At 46.2% G+C, this 20,488-nt stretch overlaps 1 protein-coding gene across 1 annotated transcript in view; it reads left to right on the top strand.

Moving 5' to 3' along the window:
* The window catches only part of lonp2 (lon peptidase 2, peroxisomal), a 46,947-nt gene extending 26,968 nt beyond the window's left edge, over nucleotides 1–19,979 (top strand). The window contains exons 9-17 of the mRNA XM_075470679.1: nucleotides 40–179; nucleotides 3,074–3,215; nucleotides 3,328–3,478; nucleotides 4,633–4,759; nucleotides 10,671–10,804; nucleotides 18,606–18,691; nucleotides 19,061–19,268; nucleotides 19,340–19,530; nucleotides 19,608–19,979. Coding sequence (XP_075326794.1) covers nucleotides 40–179; nucleotides 3,074–3,215; nucleotides 3,328–3,478; nucleotides 4,633–4,759; nucleotides 10,671–10,804; nucleotides 18,606–18,691; nucleotides 19,061–19,268; nucleotides 19,340–19,530; nucleotides 19,608–19,832 — 1,404 coding nt within the window. The 3' untranslated portion in view covers nucleotides 19,833–19,979. The remainder of the gene's footprint in view (nucleotides 1–39; nucleotides 180–3,073; nucleotides 3,216–3,327; nucleotides 3,479–4,632; nucleotides 4,760–10,670; nucleotides 10,805–18,605; nucleotides 18,692–19,060; nucleotides 19,269–19,339; nucleotides 19,531–19,607) is intronic.
* The last annotated feature ends 509 nt before the right edge of the window (nucleotides 19,980–20,488 follow it).

The raw sequence follows: 20,488 nt of genomic DNA, 5'->3' as shown, positions 1-20,488 counted from the left end.
TAGACTCTTATTAAGGTGGTATTCATGTGTGAATTTCAGGGCCCCATTCTGTGCTTCGTTGGGCCTCCCGGAGTCGGTAAGACGAGTGTGGGACGCTCCATCGCCAGGACTCTGGGCAGGGAGTTTCACCGCATCGCTCTGGGGGGCGTCTGTGACCAGTCTGACATCAGAGGACACAGGTATGTGCACGCCGGATGTCCTCAAGTGTCAAAGAGTTTACAAGGTGGGCCGTTATTGCCAAATTCAGCACGCAGGTGGATCTGAGTTTCCTCATGGATCACAATCTCGTTTCAGGAGCCGGATGATTGACACAATGTTGAAATTTCATTTTGGCCTTTACACACTCCTGAAAGGAGCTTGTTTGGGAAAAACGCCGTGTTTTACCTCGAGTTTTTCCCTAAACGTAACACTCCTGGAAAGGAGTGATGAAACCCATTTTTTATTCAGTTGTTTGTAGCCGTTGAACGCGCTGGCACAAGATTCATCCTGTCAATAAGCCTCCAGCTTGCATGAAACTCCACCTGTGTTTGATTTGAATGACTGATGAATTCTCTTTGAGGTTTTTTCAGAAACAGTTCTGTTGAAACCTTAAGACGTCCATAAATATGGATTTGATAAGACGGAGTGCTCTGGTGTTTGTCTGGGTTGAGTGTCCGTGCAGCAGGAGGGAGAACCCACATGCAGAACTGCTTATGAGCAGTTCAAAAAGGTTTTCCTGACAGGGATCGCAGAAACGGCAGAAAGTGTTACTGCGCTGACGACAAGGGGAAAGAAAGCAGGTGTTTGAGTGGGTGTAGAGAAGTGTGTCAAGGGCCAGGAGGAGAGAAGGTATGAGAGGCATCTGCTGGACGGATGGAGAATGGCACGATGAAGATAACATTACACTACATTACATTACATTACATTACATTACATTACGGTCATTTTGCAGACGCTTTTATCCAAAGCGACTTACAATAAGTGTGTTCCACATCGGTAGGCAAAATAACTTCAGGTCACAAGAAATCATAAGTGCATTTCCTTCCAAAACCAAACAGCTAAGAGCATAACTAGTGCTAGAGTAAGTGCAGTAAGTTAGGTACCGAGACAAATGGGAAGACGATTTAGGAAACAAATAAGTGCTAGGAGCTAGGACGAAACAGGTGATGTCCTAAGAGGGCGGATCAGGGCAGTGTTTCCTGAAGAGATGGGACTCAGCTGTCCTGACGTCAGTCGGGAGATCGTTCCACCATCGGGGTGCCAGAACAGAGAGAAGCCGTGACCGTGTCGATGGTGCACAGGGACCGCTGAGTGACGGGGCAGCCGGCCGCCTGGAGGCTGCAGAGCGAAGCGGTCGGGTGGGAGTGTAGGGCTCGACCACAGCCTGGACATATGAAGGAGCTGTTCCTTCCACTGACCTGTAGGCCAGCACCAGAGTCTTAAACTGGATGCTGCAGCTACAGGGAGCCAGTGTAGAGAGCGGAGAAGGGGAGTGGTGTGGGAGAACTCGGGGAGGTTGAACACCAGACGAGCGGCAGCTTTCTGAACGAGCTCCAAAGGTTTGATGGCAGAAGCCGGAGCGCCAGCAAGGAGGGACTTGCAGTAGTCCAGGCGATGACCAGAGACCTGTGCTGCCTTGGTGAGGAAGGGGCGAATCCTCCGGATGTTGTAGAGGAGGAATCGGCAGGAACGGGTCACTGATGCGAACGACAGTTGGTCGTCCAGGGTCACACCCAGATTCCTCGCAGTCCGAGGAATAACCCGACTGAGACGTGAATCGCAAGGACTTTATTTCTCCTTTTATCAAATTAACTCCTGCAGCAGAAACTAATGAACACAGCTGAATTATTCACCTGTAATACCACCAAAATAATTTGGTGTTTTGTGTCATACAACTTTATTTAGTTTGAAGCGATTATTACAGCCAAAAGAGTCTGACTTATAAAAGAATGAATTTATTGTCATTGTATTTCCAGAATACAGTGAAATGAGAGTGCTACTCCATTTGGTGCAACAAGCATGAAAACACACACACACACACACACACACACACACACACACACTAGTAAAATAGATGTAAACAATGCCTAAATAGTATCAATAGATACTTATATCACATCTTTTTTTGTACTTTATTTTTATAGAAAAAAACAACATACAGAAAAACATAGAACAAACAGTTGGTCACCTACACATTCATACAGACATTATGCTGATGATACAAGTCAGTTCATACAGTAATAGCTCAGTGAGCATCTCTTGTGGCCACAAACACAATCCATTTTTCCCAGTATTGCGAATACTTATCGCTCCGTAGACTTAGCGAAAAAGGTCATCCTTTCCATATTTTGAATATTTGTCACAACATCTATCCATTCTGTCTGTTGGAGGCGAAGCCTGCAACCATTTCCGGGTTACGGCTTTCTTGCTGGCTGCTAATAATATTTTTAAAAGATATTTGTCTCGCACCAGTAAATGGGGTGCAATATTGCCGAGATAGATTGTGGAAAAAGAGCAGTGAATTTCATCGCCAAAAATATTTTGGATTATCATGAAAGACACTCTTGTAGGAGTTTCTGCAAACAGTTTTTTTTTTTTTTGTCATCCGAGGAAGTGACTGTGGCGTTCAAATACAGGTGATGTCATCTAAAACGTAAAGCTGTGCACCCTTTCCACACAGTTGATGCAGAGTTATCAGCAGGAGTGCACAAGATGGCAGTCGTCGTCCAATTTGTTCAACCTAAAAGCTGCTTCTGGTTTTCTTTTTTCAGTGTTCGAGGCTTAGAGAGTCCACTGTCCATGAGCTCCACTCATGCACACTTGAAGCTTGCTTGCATTAGGTCCATTCGTTACAGAGAGCATTGTTTTTGTCAGTGTGAAAGTGTTGTTGCATGCAGTGCTCACATATGTTTAGAATAAGCTTGACCACGTTAAGACGGGGCAGGGCACGACAAACTGCTGTGGACAGGACCTGATGTTGACCTCGGTGTGGATACTTCTGCTCGTTTCTGTTGTCGTCTGTAAATTAAACCAAACTTTGTTAAAAAATTGAGTTCCAGAGTTGGTCGGTATTTCAGGTATTTCATGTCTCCAGGCGGACGTACGTAGGCAGTATGCCCGGTCGCATTATAAACGGTCTGAAGACGGTGGCGCTCAACAATCCCGTCTTCCTCCTGGATGAGGTGGACAAACTGGGGAAGAGCCTGCAGGGAGACCCAGCAGCAGCGTTGCTGGAGGTCAGCATCTTTTTCCAATCCTTGTCTCCATCACAATGTGATCTAATTCAGGACTAACTCAATTATCTCTCCTGTCAAACTTAACTGCAAGTGTCTTTTGATATACCCTCAGGTCCTGGACCCAGAGCAGAACCACAGCTTCACAGACCATTACCTCAACGTGGCCTTTGACCTTTCCCAAGTGCTCTTCATTGCCACTGCAAACACCACTGCGACCATCCCCCCGGCGCTGCTGGACAGGATGGAGGTGCTGCAGGTTCCAGGTGGTTGATCCCCCCACAGTTTCCATTTGATCCTGAGGCCAAACTCTTGCTTTGTGAGAGAAAAACTCGTCTCCAGCAGAGAGCTTCTGCTGTACGATCCTGGAACAAACCAAAAAAATGTGTGGACAGTAACTGGAAGCACTAATCTGGACTCAATTAGGGGCAAATTTGATAAACCAGACTAATCAGAGATGAGAGATCCCAAAACTGTGATGATCTAAAAATAGAAGCACATTATATTATTTTGCCAAAGCAACAACACAGAGTCCCAAACAACCAGAGAAGAAGAGTTTCTCACAGAACATATTAGCATGAAAATATCTAGCACAAACTCTTTGGCTCAGATACTGACTTGATTAGGTTTAATTCCTCCATCATACCAAAAACACTCCATATGGACATAGATGGTTACACCTTATCCACAGCTGCAGGTTGTCTGAATTACAGAAGGTAACCGTTCAACTAGAAAGCTTTAGTTAACAAAGTAATGTGGGAACAATAATGTTAATTTTCCAGAAAGGAACAGCAATAACTCCTCATAAGTTGGTGTATGTCGTCTTCATTAGCTAAGCTGTTAGCGTTAGCTACGGCTAAACAGGAAAGAATAAACCATGAGAAGTTATTTCTCAGATGCTTCCATATCCCTGCTCTGAAGTTCAGGCTCTGAGAGTTGGAGCTGATCCCTCTTTGTGGCTCAGTTTCTTCAGTCCAGCGTTGAACTGGACCAAGTTGTTGAAACAGTGGAATGAAAAGTGTCTGCTGCACATGCACAGCCTTTAGCTAACTCTGCTGGAACATTAGCCTCAGATAGAGTTTATCCACTGGGCTCTGATATCCTCTGAGGCTGCAGCTGGATGGAAGATGCATGCTCCTCAGTACAGAAGCTGGCTTCATCTGTCCACCAGGGTGGGTGTGAATGGGCGGGGCTTAGCAGAGGAGGTGGAGTCAACTTAAGGAGTGACGTAAAACTCGTTAAATGAGGATCTTTCATACAAAGGGGACAAAAATCATTTCAGGGTCGTGTTTTTTTTGCTGATGACCTCATATATGGTCCTAGGAACAGAAAAGGTTGAGTTTTTTCATAGATGTGTCACCTTTAAACATTGAAAGATGACGCTTAAAGACAGTTTTTGTTTAAACGTTCTTTGTTTCAGGATACACGCAGGAGGAGAAGGTGGAGATTGCTCACCGTCACCTGATCCCAAACCAGCTGGAGCAGCACGGGCTAACACCTCAACAGCTGCATATACCCCAGGAGACCACGCAGGATATAATCAGCAGGTGCACGCTCATGGCTTCTATTCCAACATGCACTCAAACAGGATCATAATCATGTCGTTTAATCCCGTACGCACCTCCCAGACGAGCCACACTAACCACACATTGCTGTTTGACATGTTAAGACTACAGAAAATATGTAGCAATACTCTCCATTTTGGCTCAGTTTTTGTTCAGTGGATGATAAAACAGGCCATGCGTCATGTGTTGTTCATCTGAAGTTGTTTTCATCTCACTCCTACGACCTGATAAGGATCAGTCCTGCTATTTTAAACCCTCCGAACTGAAAGAAATAAACTTCAGTGTGATAACAAACCGCTCTTATAATGTGATGCTTCAGTTATTATAAATTCAGCTGAAGGTACTATTGTAAATCAGACTAGTCCTTTTTCGAAGGACCGTTTTAAATTTCCCATTTTTCACCTGGTAAGACTGAGTTCACTTCAGTTTGACCTCATAGAAGCAGCATCGCCACTCCCTGGGATTTAGTGTGAACTTTGGTTGATACTCGGTTACTTGGACAGACTCACATTTTTCATGTACGCAGGGATTTGATTAGTCATAAAAGTATCAGTGTGCATCAGTTGAACTTCTTAATGTTGTGCCTTCTTGATATTTAGCTGACATGTGTATGCTCTGAGACCCTGAGAGAGAACCTGCTCAGTATGCTGTTATCTTTGTGTACAGGCAACAAAGGTCATTTGGTTTAAGAAGAGATTTGACCCCACGTGTTCCTGGTTAAAACGATCTTAAATGGCTGCATACAGTACATACAGGTCTGTCAGCTGGGAGCTCACAGCTGACATTTACTTTTAATCATCAGTGTCTCATTAAGTCAAGAGGTTTTGTGGGTTATTGGTGTTTTTTTTAAATGTTTTTTTGTTACTTTATGATGCTAATTGTTGAATGATAAGAATTGCACTTAAAAAATTAGCATCATGTGGTGGAGTTCAGGGCTCTGATGTCCTCGGGAAAGAAACCGTTTCAGTTTGACTTTTCCTACTCCTGTACCGTCCTCCAGAGGAAAGTAGGGCGAACAGAGGAACCGATGATCCACTTCAGGAGGAAGAAAGAGGAAGCTGCTCCTCTGTAAATCAAAGGGAACGCAGTGAAGGGGTCAAGAGATTTAAATTCCTGGGCTCATATGTCTCTGAGGACCTACAACGGCTCTCTTGGGAAAAAAGGCGACTCCACTTCTTCAGTTCACTGAGGAGAGCGAAGCTGTCTCTCCACAGCTGCTGCAGTCATGTTACAGATGTTTATCAGATGTTTATCAGCACTCTGAGCCGGTGCACAGTCCAGGACTCGCATCACACAGATTACCATCTCTTTGCTGTAGGACTGTTGCAGCTGTTAGATTGTTGCAGCTGTAGGACTGTTGCAGCTGTAGGTCTGTTGCAGCTGTAGGTCTGTTGGAGCTGTTGGTCTGTTGGAGCTGTTGGTCTGTTGCAGCTGTAGGTCTGTTGCAGCTGTAGGTCTGTTGCAGCTGTAGGTCTGTTGCAGCTGTAGGTCTGTAGCAGCTGTAGGACCGTTGCAGCTGTAGGACCGTTGCAGCTGTAGGACCGTTGCAGCTGTAGGACTGTTGCAGCTGTAGATCTATTGCAGCTGTAGGACTGTTGCAGCTGTAGGACTGTTGCAGTTGTAGGTCTGTTGCAGCTGTAGGACCGTTGCAGCTGTAGGACCGTTGCAGCTGTAGGTCTGTAGCAGCTGTAGGACCGTTGCAGCTGTAGGACCGTTGCAGCTGTAGATCTATTGCAGCTGTAGGTCTGTTGCAGCTGTAGGTCTGTTGCAGCTGTAGGTCTGTTGCAGCTGTAGGTCTGTTGCAGCTGTAGGTCTGTTGCAGCTGTAGGACTGTTGCAGCTGTAGGTCTGTTGCAGCTGTAGGACTGTTGCAGCTGTAGGACTGTTGCAGCTGTAGGTCTGTTGCAGCTGTAGGTCTGTTGCAGCTGTAGGGCTGTTGCAGCTGTAGGACTGTTGCAGCTGTAGGACTGTTGCAGCTGTAGGACTGTTGCAGCTGTAGGGCTGTTGCAGCTGTAGGTCTGTTGCAGCTGTAGGTCTTTTGCAGCTGTTGGACTGTTGCAGCTGTACGTCTGTTGCAGCTGTACGTCTGTTGCAGCTGTAGGTCTTTTGCAGCTGTAGGTCTTTTGCAGCTGTAGGTCTTTTGCAGCTGTAGGTCTTTTGCAGCTGTTGGACTGTTGCAGCTGTTGCAGCTGTAGGACTGTTGCAGCTGTAGATCTGTTGCAGCTGTTGGACTGTTGCAGCTGTTGCAGCTGTAGGACTGTTGCAGCTGTAGGACTGTTGCAGCTGTAGGACTGTTGCAGCTGTAGGGCTGTTGCAGCTGTAGGTCTGTTGCAGCTGTACGTCTGTTGCAGCTGTAGGTCTTTTGCAGCTTTAGGTCTGTTGCAGCTGTTGGACTGTTGCAGCTGTTGCAGCTGTAGGACTGTTGCAGCTGTAGGACTGTTGCAGTTGTAGGTCTGTTGCAGCTGTAGGACTGTTGCAGTTGTAGGACTGTTGCAGCTGTAGGTCTGTTGCAGCTGTAGGACCGTTGCAGCTGTAGGACCGTTGCAGCTGTAGGTCTGTTGCAGCTGTTGGACTGTTGCAGCTGTAGGTCTGTTGCAGCTGTAGGACTGTTGCAGTTGTAGGACTGTTGCAGCTGTAGGTCTGTTGCAGCTGTAGGACTGTAGCAGCTGTAGGTCTGTAGCAGCTGTAGGACTGTTGCAGCTGTTGGACTGTTGCAGCTGTAGGACTGTTGCAGCTGTAGGACTGTTGCAGCTGTAGGACCGTTGCAGCTGTAGGACCGTTGCAGCTGTAGGTCTGTAGCAGCTGTAGGTCTGTAGCAGCTGTAGGACTGTTGCAGCTGTAGGACTGTTGCAGCTGTAGATCTATTGCAGCTGTAGGACTGTTGCAGCTGTAGGACTGTTGCAGCTGTAGGACTGTTGCAGCTGTAGGACTGTTGCAGCTGTAGGACCGTTGCAGCTGTAGGACCGTTGCAGCTGTAGGTCTGTAGCAGCTGTAGGACCGTTGCAGCTGTAGGTCTGTTGCAGCTGTAGGTCTGTTGCAGCTGTAGGTCTGTTGCAGCTGTAGGTCTGTTGCAGCTGTAGGTCTGTTGCAGCTGTAGGACTGTTGCAGCTGTAGGTCTGTTGCAGCTGTAGGACCGTTGCAGCTGTAGGACCGTTGCAGCTGTAGGTCTGTAGCAGCTGTAGGACCGTTGCAGCTGTAGGTCTGTTGCAGCTGTAGGACTGTTGCAGCTGTAGGTCTGTTGCAGCTGTAGGACTGTTGCAGCTGTAGGACTGTTGCAGCTGTAGGACTGTTGCAGCTGTAGGTCTGTTGCAGCTGTTGCAGCTGTAGGACTGTTGCAGCTGTAGGTCTTTTGCAGCTGTAGGTCTGTTGCAGCTGTTGGACTGTTGCAGCTGTTGCAGCTGTAGGACTGTTGCAGCTGTAGGACTGTTGCAGCTGTAGGACTGTTGCAGCTGTAGGACTGTTGCAGTTGTAGGACCGTTGCAGCTGTAGGACCGTTGCAGCTGTAGGTCTGTTGCAGCTGTAGGACTGTTGCAGCTGTAGGACCGTTGCAGCTGTAGGACCGTTGCAGCTGTAGGTCTGTAGCAGCTGTAGGTCTGTTGCAGCTGTAGGACTGTTGCAGCTGTAGGACCGTTGCAGCTGTAGGACCGTTGCAGCTGTAGGTCTGTTGCAGCTGTTGGACTGTTGCAGCTGTAGGTCTGTTGCAGCTGTTGGACTGTTGCAGCTGTAGGTCTGTTGCAGCTCTAGGACTGTTGCAGCTGTAGGACCGTTGCAGCTGTAGGACCGTTGCAGCTGTAGGTCTGTAGCAGCTGTAGGTCTGTTGCAGCTGTAGGACTGTTGCAGCTGTAGGACCGTTGCAGCTGTAGGTCTGTTGCAGCTGTTGGACTGTTGCAGCTGTAGGTCTGTTGCAGCTGTTGGACTGTTGCAGCTGTAGGTCTGTTGCAGCTGTTGGACTGTTGCAGCTGTAGGTCTGTTGCAGCTGTAGGACTGTTGCAGTTGTAGGACTGTTGCAGTTGTAGGACTGTTGCAGCTGTAGGACCGTTGCAGCTGTAGGACCGTTGCAGCTGTAGGACCGTTGCAGCTGTAGGACTGTTGCAGCTGTAGGTCTGTTGCAGCTGTTGCAGCTGTAGGTCTGTTGCAGCTGTTGCAGCTGTAGGACTGTTGCAGCTGTAGGTCTGTTGCAGCTGTAGGACTGTTGCAGTTGTAGGACTGTTGCAGCTGTAGGTCTTTTGCAGCTGTAGGTCTGTTGCAGCTGTTAACCACGTGCCATGAAGGAATCCTACGATAGACGTTTATGTATTGTTGCAGTTTATGGCCAGGTGGGCGAAGTCTGTAGAGGCACTGAGAACTGGAGACGTCTTTCACATGTCTGAGCAGCTGGAAATTTATATTCAGTATGTTTCCATGTATAGTTAAGTCCGGCTATAGGTAATTTAATTAGACTTCTCTCCAACACAGAAGCACAGGAGGGGAATATAATTAATGATGGAAGTATGTTGGACTGATATCTCCCCTCTCAGCTTGTTAGTTTTAGTGAGATCCACGCATTCGCATATGGTTCTTTTCTGAGCAGCAGGTTTGCAGACCAGTTTGAGTCCGATTGAATATATACACACAGGAATGATTTGACTTTAAACCAAATGATGAGGGTCTGTGCATTCATGCATGTTCAGTACTACCCCAGCTGCCATGAGGCAGGGTACAGCTGACTCTGAGGTCCGACCCCCAGCGGCGGACCTGGCTAAATTTACTAGATTTAGATTTCCCTTGCCGCCGCCCCACCCAAAAAAAAAAAGACTTCCCCGCCACCAACACAACAACATATTATATTATTTGTATTATTTTATTATATATAATCTTAAATACAAAAAGGTACTAAAAGATACCATATGTAGCTTACAAAATGCCATGTCAATGCATATTAGAAGATATTTAAGTTATTTAATTTAGCATATAGCTCATAACAGTCAGGACTTCTGTGTGAATTTGCACTTGTTGTGTTGCAAACACAAGCTAGACAAGGTTGCCTTTGGTTGAAATTAGTTGCATAACATGATGCCTCAATTCTAATTCTAGTTCAGCAAAACTTAAAATCAAATACAGTCTTGGCTAATGGCAACATATTAGCAAGAGGCTAATAAATAGCCTACGTCACTCACGTCACTCGGAGAAATCTGCATCCCTTTATCTTTTGCCCGTTTCTCCTCTTCTTCTTCTCTTTCTAAACTGGGCACCTGATGGCTTCTTTGGTCTTTCACCATGATGATGATCCATGATGACTCCACATTATTACCTTTGCTTTTCCCATTAACATCGTCCGTTCACCCGTCAATCAACCGGAGTCACGTGACGTAAACACATTCACGTAGATGTTTTTCATTTTTCACATAACCCAATTTCATGAAGGTATATGGGTCTATGTTAATTTTAGGAATGAAATACAGTTTATTTGGATTGGCTGCAGTTTGTGTTGTGTGGCCTGGGATCAGTCTACCCCCCCTTGCCTCTTCTGATACACACAACCTGTATGACTCTCAGCAGCACGTAGACGTGACGATGAGGGCGCCCCACCGCCCACTCCACTAACTTGACATGGAAATGAGCGGTAGTATAGAAAACTGGCTTGTGCGCCCTTATATAGAGTGCGCCCTTGGCGGTCGCCCACATTGCCCATAGCAAAAACCGGCCCTGCCGACCCCCCCACATACCTAATACCTACATACTGTTCTGTGCCTCCGGAAATCAGTTACCAATCCTCCTTGTAATGGACAGATGTAATGACAGATTGATAAACATCTGGCAACAGATGCTGCAGTAGGAGTCAAACCTAATCTCACATTGACGTCTTTTTACTCATCTTTTGCCTGTTTGTGTCTCTCCTGATTCTGATCTTTTAGTTACACCCGGGAGGCAGGCGTGCGCTCCCTCGAGAGGAAGATCGGAGCGATCTGCCGAGCCGTGGCTGTGAAAGTCGCGGAAGGCCACAGACTCACAAAGACGGAGACACCTGAGAACTCATCACGGCAGGAAGGTAAGAGCCAGAGCTGAATGTTTGTGTCCGTCTCACTCAGCAAGTTTACTGTAAAAATTCAATTATTGTTTTTTGTCCGAGTGAAACCGGACATTTGACATACGTGTAAACATGTTGAAATTGTACTAAATCAATTCTTTCAAAGTCAGACTAACATTTATGTGTGTGTGTGTGTGTGTCACATAAACAAATGCACGGTGTCAATGCACTAAATCTGCACGGTATCTTTTAACTTATCTTAGACTGTCGCTTGTTTTTAATGATTTTAGTGTGTGTGTGTGTGTGTGTGTGTGTGTGTGTGTGTGTGTATTTATTTATGTATGTATTTATGTGTGGATGTATGTGTGTGTGTGTGTGTGTGTGTGTGTGTGTGTGTGTGTGTATTTATTTATGTATGTATTTATGTGTGGATGTATGTGTGTGTGTGTGTGTGTGTGTGTGTGTGGATGTATGGATGTATGTATTTATGTGTGTATGTATGTATGTGTGTGTGTGTGGATGTATGTGTGGATAGGGATGAGAATTGATAAGATTTTTACGATTCCAATTCCATTTTCGATTCTGCTTAACGATTTGGTTCTTTATCGGTTCTCATTTGGAGAAAAAGGACAACAAACCGGTCGATTAGCATTAACTTTGTTTAGTTTAGAAGTAACAGGAGTCATGACCTTACAAACCCAACAACGGTGAGGTCCACATTGGTCTATCATGGCCTGGGTAATTTAACTCTTCCCTCCTCTGGTGAAAGGAGAAGCTGGAGGTAGAGGTGAACTGGGGGTAGTACCACCAGCCTCTGGCTCTGAGCCAGTCAGGCTCTGTCTCATGATTTCATCTAAATGTAATGCCTGAGAAGGCATTCATTTAACCTTAACCGTTACTAACAGCAGGTTTTACAATGAACCAAATGGCGCTAACATGATAGGCAGTGTTTGTTAGTTAGATAGTGACCTGCAGTGTTAGCCGAGGACATGCTAACGTTGCTAACGTTGCTGGGTTCAGATTCACCAACGTTAGTCCGGAGCAGATCGAAAACGCGACATTCATTCATAGTTATTGCATGTTGGTAGTATTTCCTTCCTTTGGTGAAATATTCACTTTGCAAGTTCCCCTGTTGTCGTCTTTTTTAGGGATGTGTAACCAAACTTTCAAACGTTTGTACCGCTTGGGCGCCATGTTTACTGTTGACTGCTGGATGCGCTGGACTCGCCATGCAACGTTGCGTGGTGACGTCATTCGCGCCCACTGGAATCGATAAGGGAATCGTTTGCAAAATCGCCAAACGATTCCAAGGAATTGAAACACTGGGAACCGGTTCTCAACAAGAACCGGTTTTCGATTCCCTATGTATGGATGTATTCATGTGTGGATGTATGTGTGTGTGTGTGGAATAGAAAAATACTTTATTCATGTTTATGCATTTGGTAGAAGCTTTTATCAACAGCCACTTACACTGGTAGGGTGAGGGGGTCTTACCTAAGGACCCTTACTGGAGGTACCATTCCTTATGGAGGGGATTTGAACCCAGGTCATCCACATGAAAGGTGAAGATCTTACCTAATATGGACCTAATATACCATAAAGTGCCTAATATGGACCTAATAACCCATAAAGTGCCTAATATGGACCTAATAACCCATAAAGTGCCTAATATGGATGGATCCGTGCTGTCAGACGGACCTCAGACCTCAGCTTTGGTTGCTCGAGTCCATTTCTGTTAAAGAAGTTGTGATGATATGAGGGCTAAGTAAAGAAAATGTCAAGGATATGCTACACACACATTCCACAAAACCATTCCTGCTGAACTCAAACCCAACAAGTGGAAGGGGTTAATCTGATTTGTTGATCAGCTGCCCATCCCTCAGAAATGACAGGACGGATGCTTATGGGCTCGTAATTTGGGTCACTTGATTTTAATGTTGGAGCCACTTTCAGAGATTTTCAGTAATGAGACAATAACCCCAGCAGACGACGCATTAGTCAAATGGGAAATTGGCGTAGACGGCGAGGATATGTGACCTTTCAGAAATCTGCATCCAGATCATGAGCGTCCTCAGAGGGCGGATTGCATTCCCAACATGTGCTTCACTTAGAAGAGCAAAAAACAATCAGGTTAAAGGGTAGAAAATATGCTTTCGATCATTAAACTGCGATTAATAACAATCAATTAGTGTCTAAAACAGACATGTGACCTGCTAAATGCAATTCAAAGCCATCCACTGTTGGAGTGGCAGAGAGTGGCCCCGTAATGTGATTTTACTGTTCAGTTTAGCCATGTTCATGGCTGTCACTGTCATGAGGATTGATTGTCATGCAAATAACTGTAAATGGCTTAAACATTTTATGTTTCTATTGCTTTATAAGCTTAATAAGAGTGAAATTATGCTGCTGGAACTCATGTGGCTCCGTTAAACATTAGAAATAAGAAATACATGGTTTTCTTTTAGAATTTTGAGGAATAGAGTTACACCAGGCAGATGTTAGAAACATCCACAGATTTTTTTACATGTTGGATGGTTCCTCTCTGCCTTCTGTAGCAGAAGGAGAGGTCACGAGATGATGAAAACATCCTACGGTGGAAATGATGAAGAAAATAGATTTCTGTTGGGATCATTTAGTGCTGGCAGGTCTTTCTGATACAGTGGAGGTTGTTCACTGAGAGCTTTTTATGTGAGGGGAAGGAATTCCTAATTCCATTTTGGATTTCACAGGGAGCCAAGAAAGAGAGGCTAAAATAGAAGAAATGGATCATTCTGGATCAAAAAGAGGCTTTTCAGAGAGTTTCTGGGACATCCTGATGATGATGATGATAAATTACAGTAGTCCAAACTTGTTTTTCTGCATCACTTTCTCATTTAGAAAGTTAATCATTTTAAAACTCATGAACAGAGGACAGAGAAGAAGAAGTCCTGGTCATGAACAAACTTTTGTTTTTTCTCACGGCAGGAACAGAGTTACGTTTACTGTCTGTTTATCAGATAGATCACATGTTGTGTCGTAAGAACAACACGTACACCCGTCAGTCTTCAGTTCTGGAGCCATCATCAGATGAACAACACATTAGATATTACCCGTGTCATTAATGGTTTCCTGTGGGACGTTCTCAGTCTCTCTCTGGTTCAGGAGGAATCTCGGCCCACTCTTCTCTGCAGCGCTGCTTCAGCTCATTGAGGTTTGCAGCTCTGGTTTCTGCACAGCTCTCTGAAGGTCCCACCACAGCATCTCAGTCAGGCTGAGGTCTGGACTCTGACTGGACCGTTGCAACACCTTGATTCTTCTCTTCTTCACACATTCTGCTGTAGATCTGCTGCTGTGTTTGGGATCTTTGTCCTGTTGATGAGCCAGTTTCAGCCCAGCTTCAGCTGTCGGACAGACGGCCTCACATCTGACTCTAGAACACTTTGGTATCCAGAGGAGTTCATGGTGGGCTCAGTGACTGCGAGGTGCCCAGGTCCTGTGGCTGCAGAACCAGCCCAGATCATCAGCCCTCCACCACCGTGCTTGACAGCTGGTGTGAGGTGTTTGTGCTGATATGCTGTGTTTGGTTTCCTCCAAACGTGCTGCTGTGCATTATGAGCAAACATCTCCACTTTGGTCTGGTCTGTCCAAAGGACATTGTTCCAGAAGTCTTGTGGTTTGTTCAGATGCAGCTTTGCAAACCTAAGCTGTGCTGCCATGTTCTTTTTAGAGAGAAGAGGCTTTCTCCTGCAGCCCTTCCACACAAGCCACACCTGTTCAGTCTGTTTCTAACTGTGCTGTCATGACCTTTAACCTTTAACATGCTAACTGAGGCCTGCAGAGTCTGAGATGTAGCTCTTGGGTTTCTGACCTTGGGGTGACCTTGCTGGGACGTCCACTCCTGGGAAGATTGACAGCTGTCCTGAATGTTTTCCACTTGTGAATAATCTTTCTCTCTGTAGAACGATGGACTCCAGATAGTTTGGAAACGGCCTTATAACCCTTCCCAGGTTGATGGGCAGCAGCAGCTGCTTCTCTGAGATCATTGCTGATGTCTTTCCTCCTTGGCATCGTGTTAACACACACCTGGATGCTGCACTCAGATGAAGTCAGAAGTTGCAAACAGCTTATTGACGTTACAGCAGCTTATGACGTGATTCTGACTCGGACGTCTCTGGAGCTTTTGACACCAGTGATCCTGAATCTCCGGTTTGGGAGCTGCAGCCGTGTCGACAACCTGCTGGCAGAGCGACTGTGATGAATCCAATAATTAGGCTTAAGCTTGTATTAATCAGCTCAGAGTAAATATTCAACAAAGAACTTTAGTGACTGTTGGTTTAAAATACTCTGCTGTCCAACATTTAGCTGCTTCCTTTTTGTCTAATAAGGAAGTCAGTAGATACTGTTTGAAAACAGTATTTAATCTCATTTGTTCTGAGCAGCTGCTTTTTTTTTTTTTTTTTAAGAGGCTACAGGATAAACTGGATAAAGTGCAGCCAGTTGGTCTTTTTTTTTTTTTTTTTAAAAAACCCCTCTTATTTACCCATCGTATTTATCAGAAAGCCAAACTCTGTTTTTTTTAGGGTTTTTTTAAGCTCTTTTCTTTGAGGTCACCAGCAGATTGAAACGCGTCTCCAGGTGAGAAACTGGATAGATGAGCCAGCTGTGCTGTGCTTCTCTGCAGAGAGGCAGCTGTGTTGCTGGGTAACAGATGCAAACGGCATGTGTACTGCAGTTTCCTGAAGGACGATCCATGCTTGATGTCCTCGTCACTTCCACAGCTTTTCCTCTGCTCAGTCTGAATGTCTTTTGGTTGCGCGCAGCGTGGTTAAATTCACTTCTCTTCGTGAGATCTGCAGTCACCCACACATGTCCACACACATGAATTTAAGTAAATTAAATCAAATCAAATTTATTTGTAGCACATTTCATGTACAAAACAATTCAAAGTGCTTCACATAAAATAAAAGCATTGCAGCAGGGAGTGGAAGAAGCATTAAAAATACATAAAAGAATATAAAGAGAAACAAATAAAATAATTTAAATTAATTTAAAAACAAGCAACAGTCCGGATAAGTTCAAAGATATCGTGCAGATTTCATGCATAGACACATGAGAACAGAAATGTCTTTAACCTGGATTTAAAAATGTCTCCATTTGGTGAAAGTTTAATCTCCACTGGCAGTTTGTTCCACTTGTTTGCAGCATAAAGCCTGGTTTATAGTCGGTAACGCAAGACGCAACGCAAGCCCTTGCGCGGTTGCAAGCCCCCCCTTGCGTGCTTACGTGTGTCACCTCAATTTTCTAAACTTCACGCAAGACGCAAGACGCAAGCGCAAGCCACTGGCTGTGTTCGAAACCGCCTACTACTTGATCGATCAGACAGTATGCAGAGCGTTTACACACAGTGCACTTCACTCCTGCCCCCTGCCGAAATCAGCCGGCCTGAAAAGCTGATTTCCCTTAAGCTATAAACTCTGTAAATATATAACTTTAGCAACATTTGAAACATTTTCAGGCGAGAAAGTAGTCGTTTAGACCCCCAAGGTGTTGAAAATCTGACAAAATACCGGCTATTTACAAGAAGAAGAAGAAGCATGAATCTATGGAAGAGAGACTTGCCAAAGAGCTCCTGGCGGTGAATTTCGTTTCATCGTAGTAGGCTTGTCATTGAAAAAACCCGCTACTCCACCTACTGTCCTGGCGGTGAATCGCCACGCAGCACACGCAACCGCCGACAAAGCAAAATTAAGCATAAACGTCTGGAGCCATTAACACAAGCGCAAGGGCAGTTAAAAGAAGTATAACTCAGCCTTAACAGCTAAATGCTGCTTCTCCATGTTTAGTCTGGACTCTGGACTGGACCAGCTGACCTGAGTCCTTGGATCTAAGAGCTCTGCTGGCTTTATATTCTCTGAACAGATCACAGATTGTAAACCATCAGCAGGCTTTTAAAATCTATTCTGTGACTGACTGGAAGCCAGAGTAAAGACTTTAAAGCTGCTGTGATGTGTTCAGATCTCTTAGTCCGGGTTAAAACTCCAGCAGCAGCAGTAAAACATATTCCTTCTTTCATCTGCCGTCTTGCTCCTCCAACTCCTGCAGTGTGGCCCATGTGCTTTTAAACCTCACCTCGGGGAAATAAAAATAAATAAATAAATAAAAATCAGGATTTTAACCAATTTAACGGGTGTTTTTGAAGACACTCGCCAGAGATCACAGGTGTCCGCGACCCCCCGTCTGCTCTGAGGGTGAGAGCTCTTAGATTTGTAAGCTTAAAAAAAAAAATCTGAGCACATTTACCAGATGGACACAGAAGTACGATGGCTGTGTGAAAGAGACCGACTGTACAGCCGGATGGGTTCTGAGTAAATCTGCGTTGGAACGCTGTGTAACGTGTGAACAAAAACAGGCCGCAGAGCTTTGTAAATCTGACAAAAAACATTTTATTCACAATGGAACACGGAGAACATGACAGTTTTATTATTGCATGAAAAATATCGGCTCAAAAAAGTTGGGTCAGGTCCACGTTTGCCTCTCAGCAGGCCCTCTTCTGTTAAAATCTGGAACTGAGGAGACCAGCTGCTGGACCTTTGGTCGAGGAATGTTGTGCTAGCACACCAGAGAGGCTGAAAAAGATGGGAAAACTGCAGTTTTTCTGAGGTTTTAAAGGGACAGTTCACCTCTTTTGACATGAAGCTGTATGACATCCCATATTAGCATTTCTGAACATCTTCTTACCCCCTGCTGCGTCCTGTGAGCAGAGTTCCAGCCTCGTTTTGGTGTTGATGAAGGTAGTCCGGCTAGTTGGCTGGGGCCACAAAAATAAAGCGTTTTGCTTCTCAAAACAATATGCGTTCAAAAGAGTAATACATTTGCATCACAAAATCGTTCTCCAGGAAAAAGTCAGACCTCACAATCTCTTGGCACATAATATGCGGCGTGTACAATGACGTAGGCACAAGCCATGCGTCGGAGGTAGACCTGTCTGCATCAAATTTTTCAAACCAACGATGGCGGGACACCTTGAGGACTTGTTTTTGTTGCTGGCTGTTTGTTCGGTCACGCAAGTGTATATGCAGTTGGCGTGGCACATGTCGAAATATGGCCAGTCCAATCGCCCTCTGCCACTCGAGCCGTTGTGGTCATTAACCGCATGGAACTTCTTTCTCATGGCTTTCAGTTTGTTGGTCACCTGCGCCCTTGCTGCGTGGGAAACCGCGCTCTGTCATCTTTCTCGCCAGCCCTTCCAGCAGCTACCTGTCCATTCTGTCTTTTAAACTGCTCACGCCACGCCCACGTCCATCCCGCTTCAATTGCTTTCACATCAAATTCGGCTCGGCAAAAACACTAGGGTCCGACACGGGTCGAATGGCGAATCGAGTTGTCACCCCAGCCCGGATCGTCAGTGTGAAAGGAACAGCAGATACGCTAAATTCGCGAATTAAACGCGGGTTCTTCCTCAGTGTGAAAGGGGCTAGTGATACGAGGGGAGAGAAAATAGGGCCAAGCGATTGTGAGGTCTGACTTTTTCCTGGAGAACCATTTTGTGATGCAATTGTATAACTCTGTTGAACGCATATTGTTTTGAGAAGCAAAACACTTTATTTTTTAAACCCCAGCCAACTAGCCGGACTACCTTCATCAGCACCAAAACGAGGCTGGAACTCTGCTCACAGGACGCAGCAGGGGGTAAGAAGATGTTCATAAATGATATTGCTAATATGGGATGTCATACAGCTTCATGTCAAAAGAGGCGAACTATCCCTTTAAGAAGTTTGAAGTCACAGAAGTGAGTTTTCGGGGTTTTAATCGTTGGAACATGTGTGATTCTGTGTGTTCTCAGACAAGGCAGCGCCCCCAGAGTTGCCCATCGTCATCGATCACATCGCCCTGAAAGACATCCTGGGACCTCCCCTGTTTGAAATGGAGGTAAGCAGGACGTCACACCGTGAGGATGAGTTGGATGCAGCATCTTCCGAGTATCTGCAGTGCTCATAAACTGCGTGACGCAATTCACCGTGTCCCAAATCAGTCAGAAACATAGAGGATTGAACTCCATTTTCGACCTTTATGATGTAGTTTAGTGGACCTCAGAGGGCGCTGATGCGTCTCTATCACAGCGTGAATGCGAAGGCGGCGTGTGAGACGTCTCACAGCTGCCGTTATAAAGTTAGCGTTTGAAACTCTGAGCTGTGAAGACCAATTCGTTCGGGTCCGTTCTACAAAATCCTCTCCGGAGACCGTCTGAGGTAACTCGGACAGAGGTTTACAGATGTTTTTGTGTGTCTGTGCTGGAAGGTCTCCGAGCGGCTCACCCTGCCAGGCGTAGCGTTGGGTCTGGCCTGGACGCCGCTCGGCGGGGAGATCATGTTCGTGGAGGCCAGTCGGATGGAGGGAGAAGGCCAGCTGACTCTGACGGGTCAGCTGGGAGACGTCATGAAAGAATCCGCCCATCTGGCCATCAGCTGGCTCCGAACCAACGCCAAAACCTACCAGCTGACCAGCAGTGAGTTCACACACGGACACTCTGAGATGAAAACGCTGAGAAAGGGGCTCATTGGCTGTGTGTTTGCACAGTGGTGGGGAGCCCGGATCCTTTAGAGGGGACGGACATCCACCTCCACTTCCCCGCCGGAGCCGTCACCAAGGACGGCCCCTCTGCTGGCGTTACCATAGTAACCTGCCTGGCCTCCCTGTTCAGCGGGCAGTTGGTCCGATCAGACGTCGCCATGACAGGAGAGATCACGCTGAGGGGGCTGGTGCTGCCGGTGAGTTTTCACTTTCACCTCAGGTGAGACGTAAAGCCCCGCGTCGGCGTATTTAACCCGCCGTTTGTCCCTCACAGGTGGGCGGGATCAAAGACAAGGTGCTGGCGGCCCACAGGGCGGGAGTGAAGCGCGTCATCATCCCGAAACGCAACGAGAAGGACCTGGAGGAGCTGCCGGCCAACATCCGAGCCGACCTCGACTTCGTCGCCGCCGGAAACCTGGACGAGGTGCTGAACGCCTCCTTCGAAGGAGGGTTCCCGGGGACGGGCGCCGCACGCCCACAGCTCGCCAGCAAACTGTAGCGCACGAGTTCAGATGGAGTCCCCGAGTAGACGTAACAACGCAGAGCATCTGTCATCCTTTAGTTTGAGCAGCAGCAGTCGGGTTGTTGAGCTTTAAAGGGATAGTTCGCCTCTTTTGACATGAAGCTGTATGACATCCCATATCAGCAACATCATTTATGAACATCTTCTTACCCCCTGCTGCGTCCTGTGAGCAGAGTTCCAGCCTCGTTTTGGTGCTGATGAAGGTAGTCCGGCTAGTTGGCTGGGGTTTAAAAAATAAAGCGTTTTGCTTCTCAAAAGCGTTCAACAGAGTAATACATTTGCATCACAAAATCTTTCTCCAGGAAAAAGTCAGACCTCACAATCGCTTGGCCCTATTTTCTCTCCCTTCGTATCACTGCCCGCTGTGTGAAGTGCAGACCGAGCAGCAAACACCGTAACAGGCGCGGCTGTCGGCAGGCGGCAGCAGGCAGTGATAAGAAGGGAGAGAAAATAGAGCCAAGCGATTGTGAGGCCTGTCTTTTTTCTGGAGAACGATTTTGTGATGCAAATGTATTACTCTGTTGAACGCATATTGTTTTGAGAAGCAAAACGCTTTATTTTTTAAACCCCAGCCAACTAGCCGGACTACCTTCATCAACGCCAAAACGAGGCTGGAACTCTGCTCACAGGAA

Source organism: Odontesthes bonariensis, chromosome 7 (genome assembly GCF_027942865.1).
Source record: "Odontesthes bonariensis isolate fOdoBon6 chromosome 7, fOdoBon6.hap1, whole genome shotgun sequence".
Taxonomy (NCBI): Eukaryota; Metazoa; Chordata; class Actinopteri; order Atheriniformes; family Atherinopsidae; genus Odontesthes; species Odontesthes bonariensis.
The sequence above is the reverse complement of the archived record's forward strand: the minus strand, read 5'-3'. Positions and strand labels throughout refer to the sequence as shown.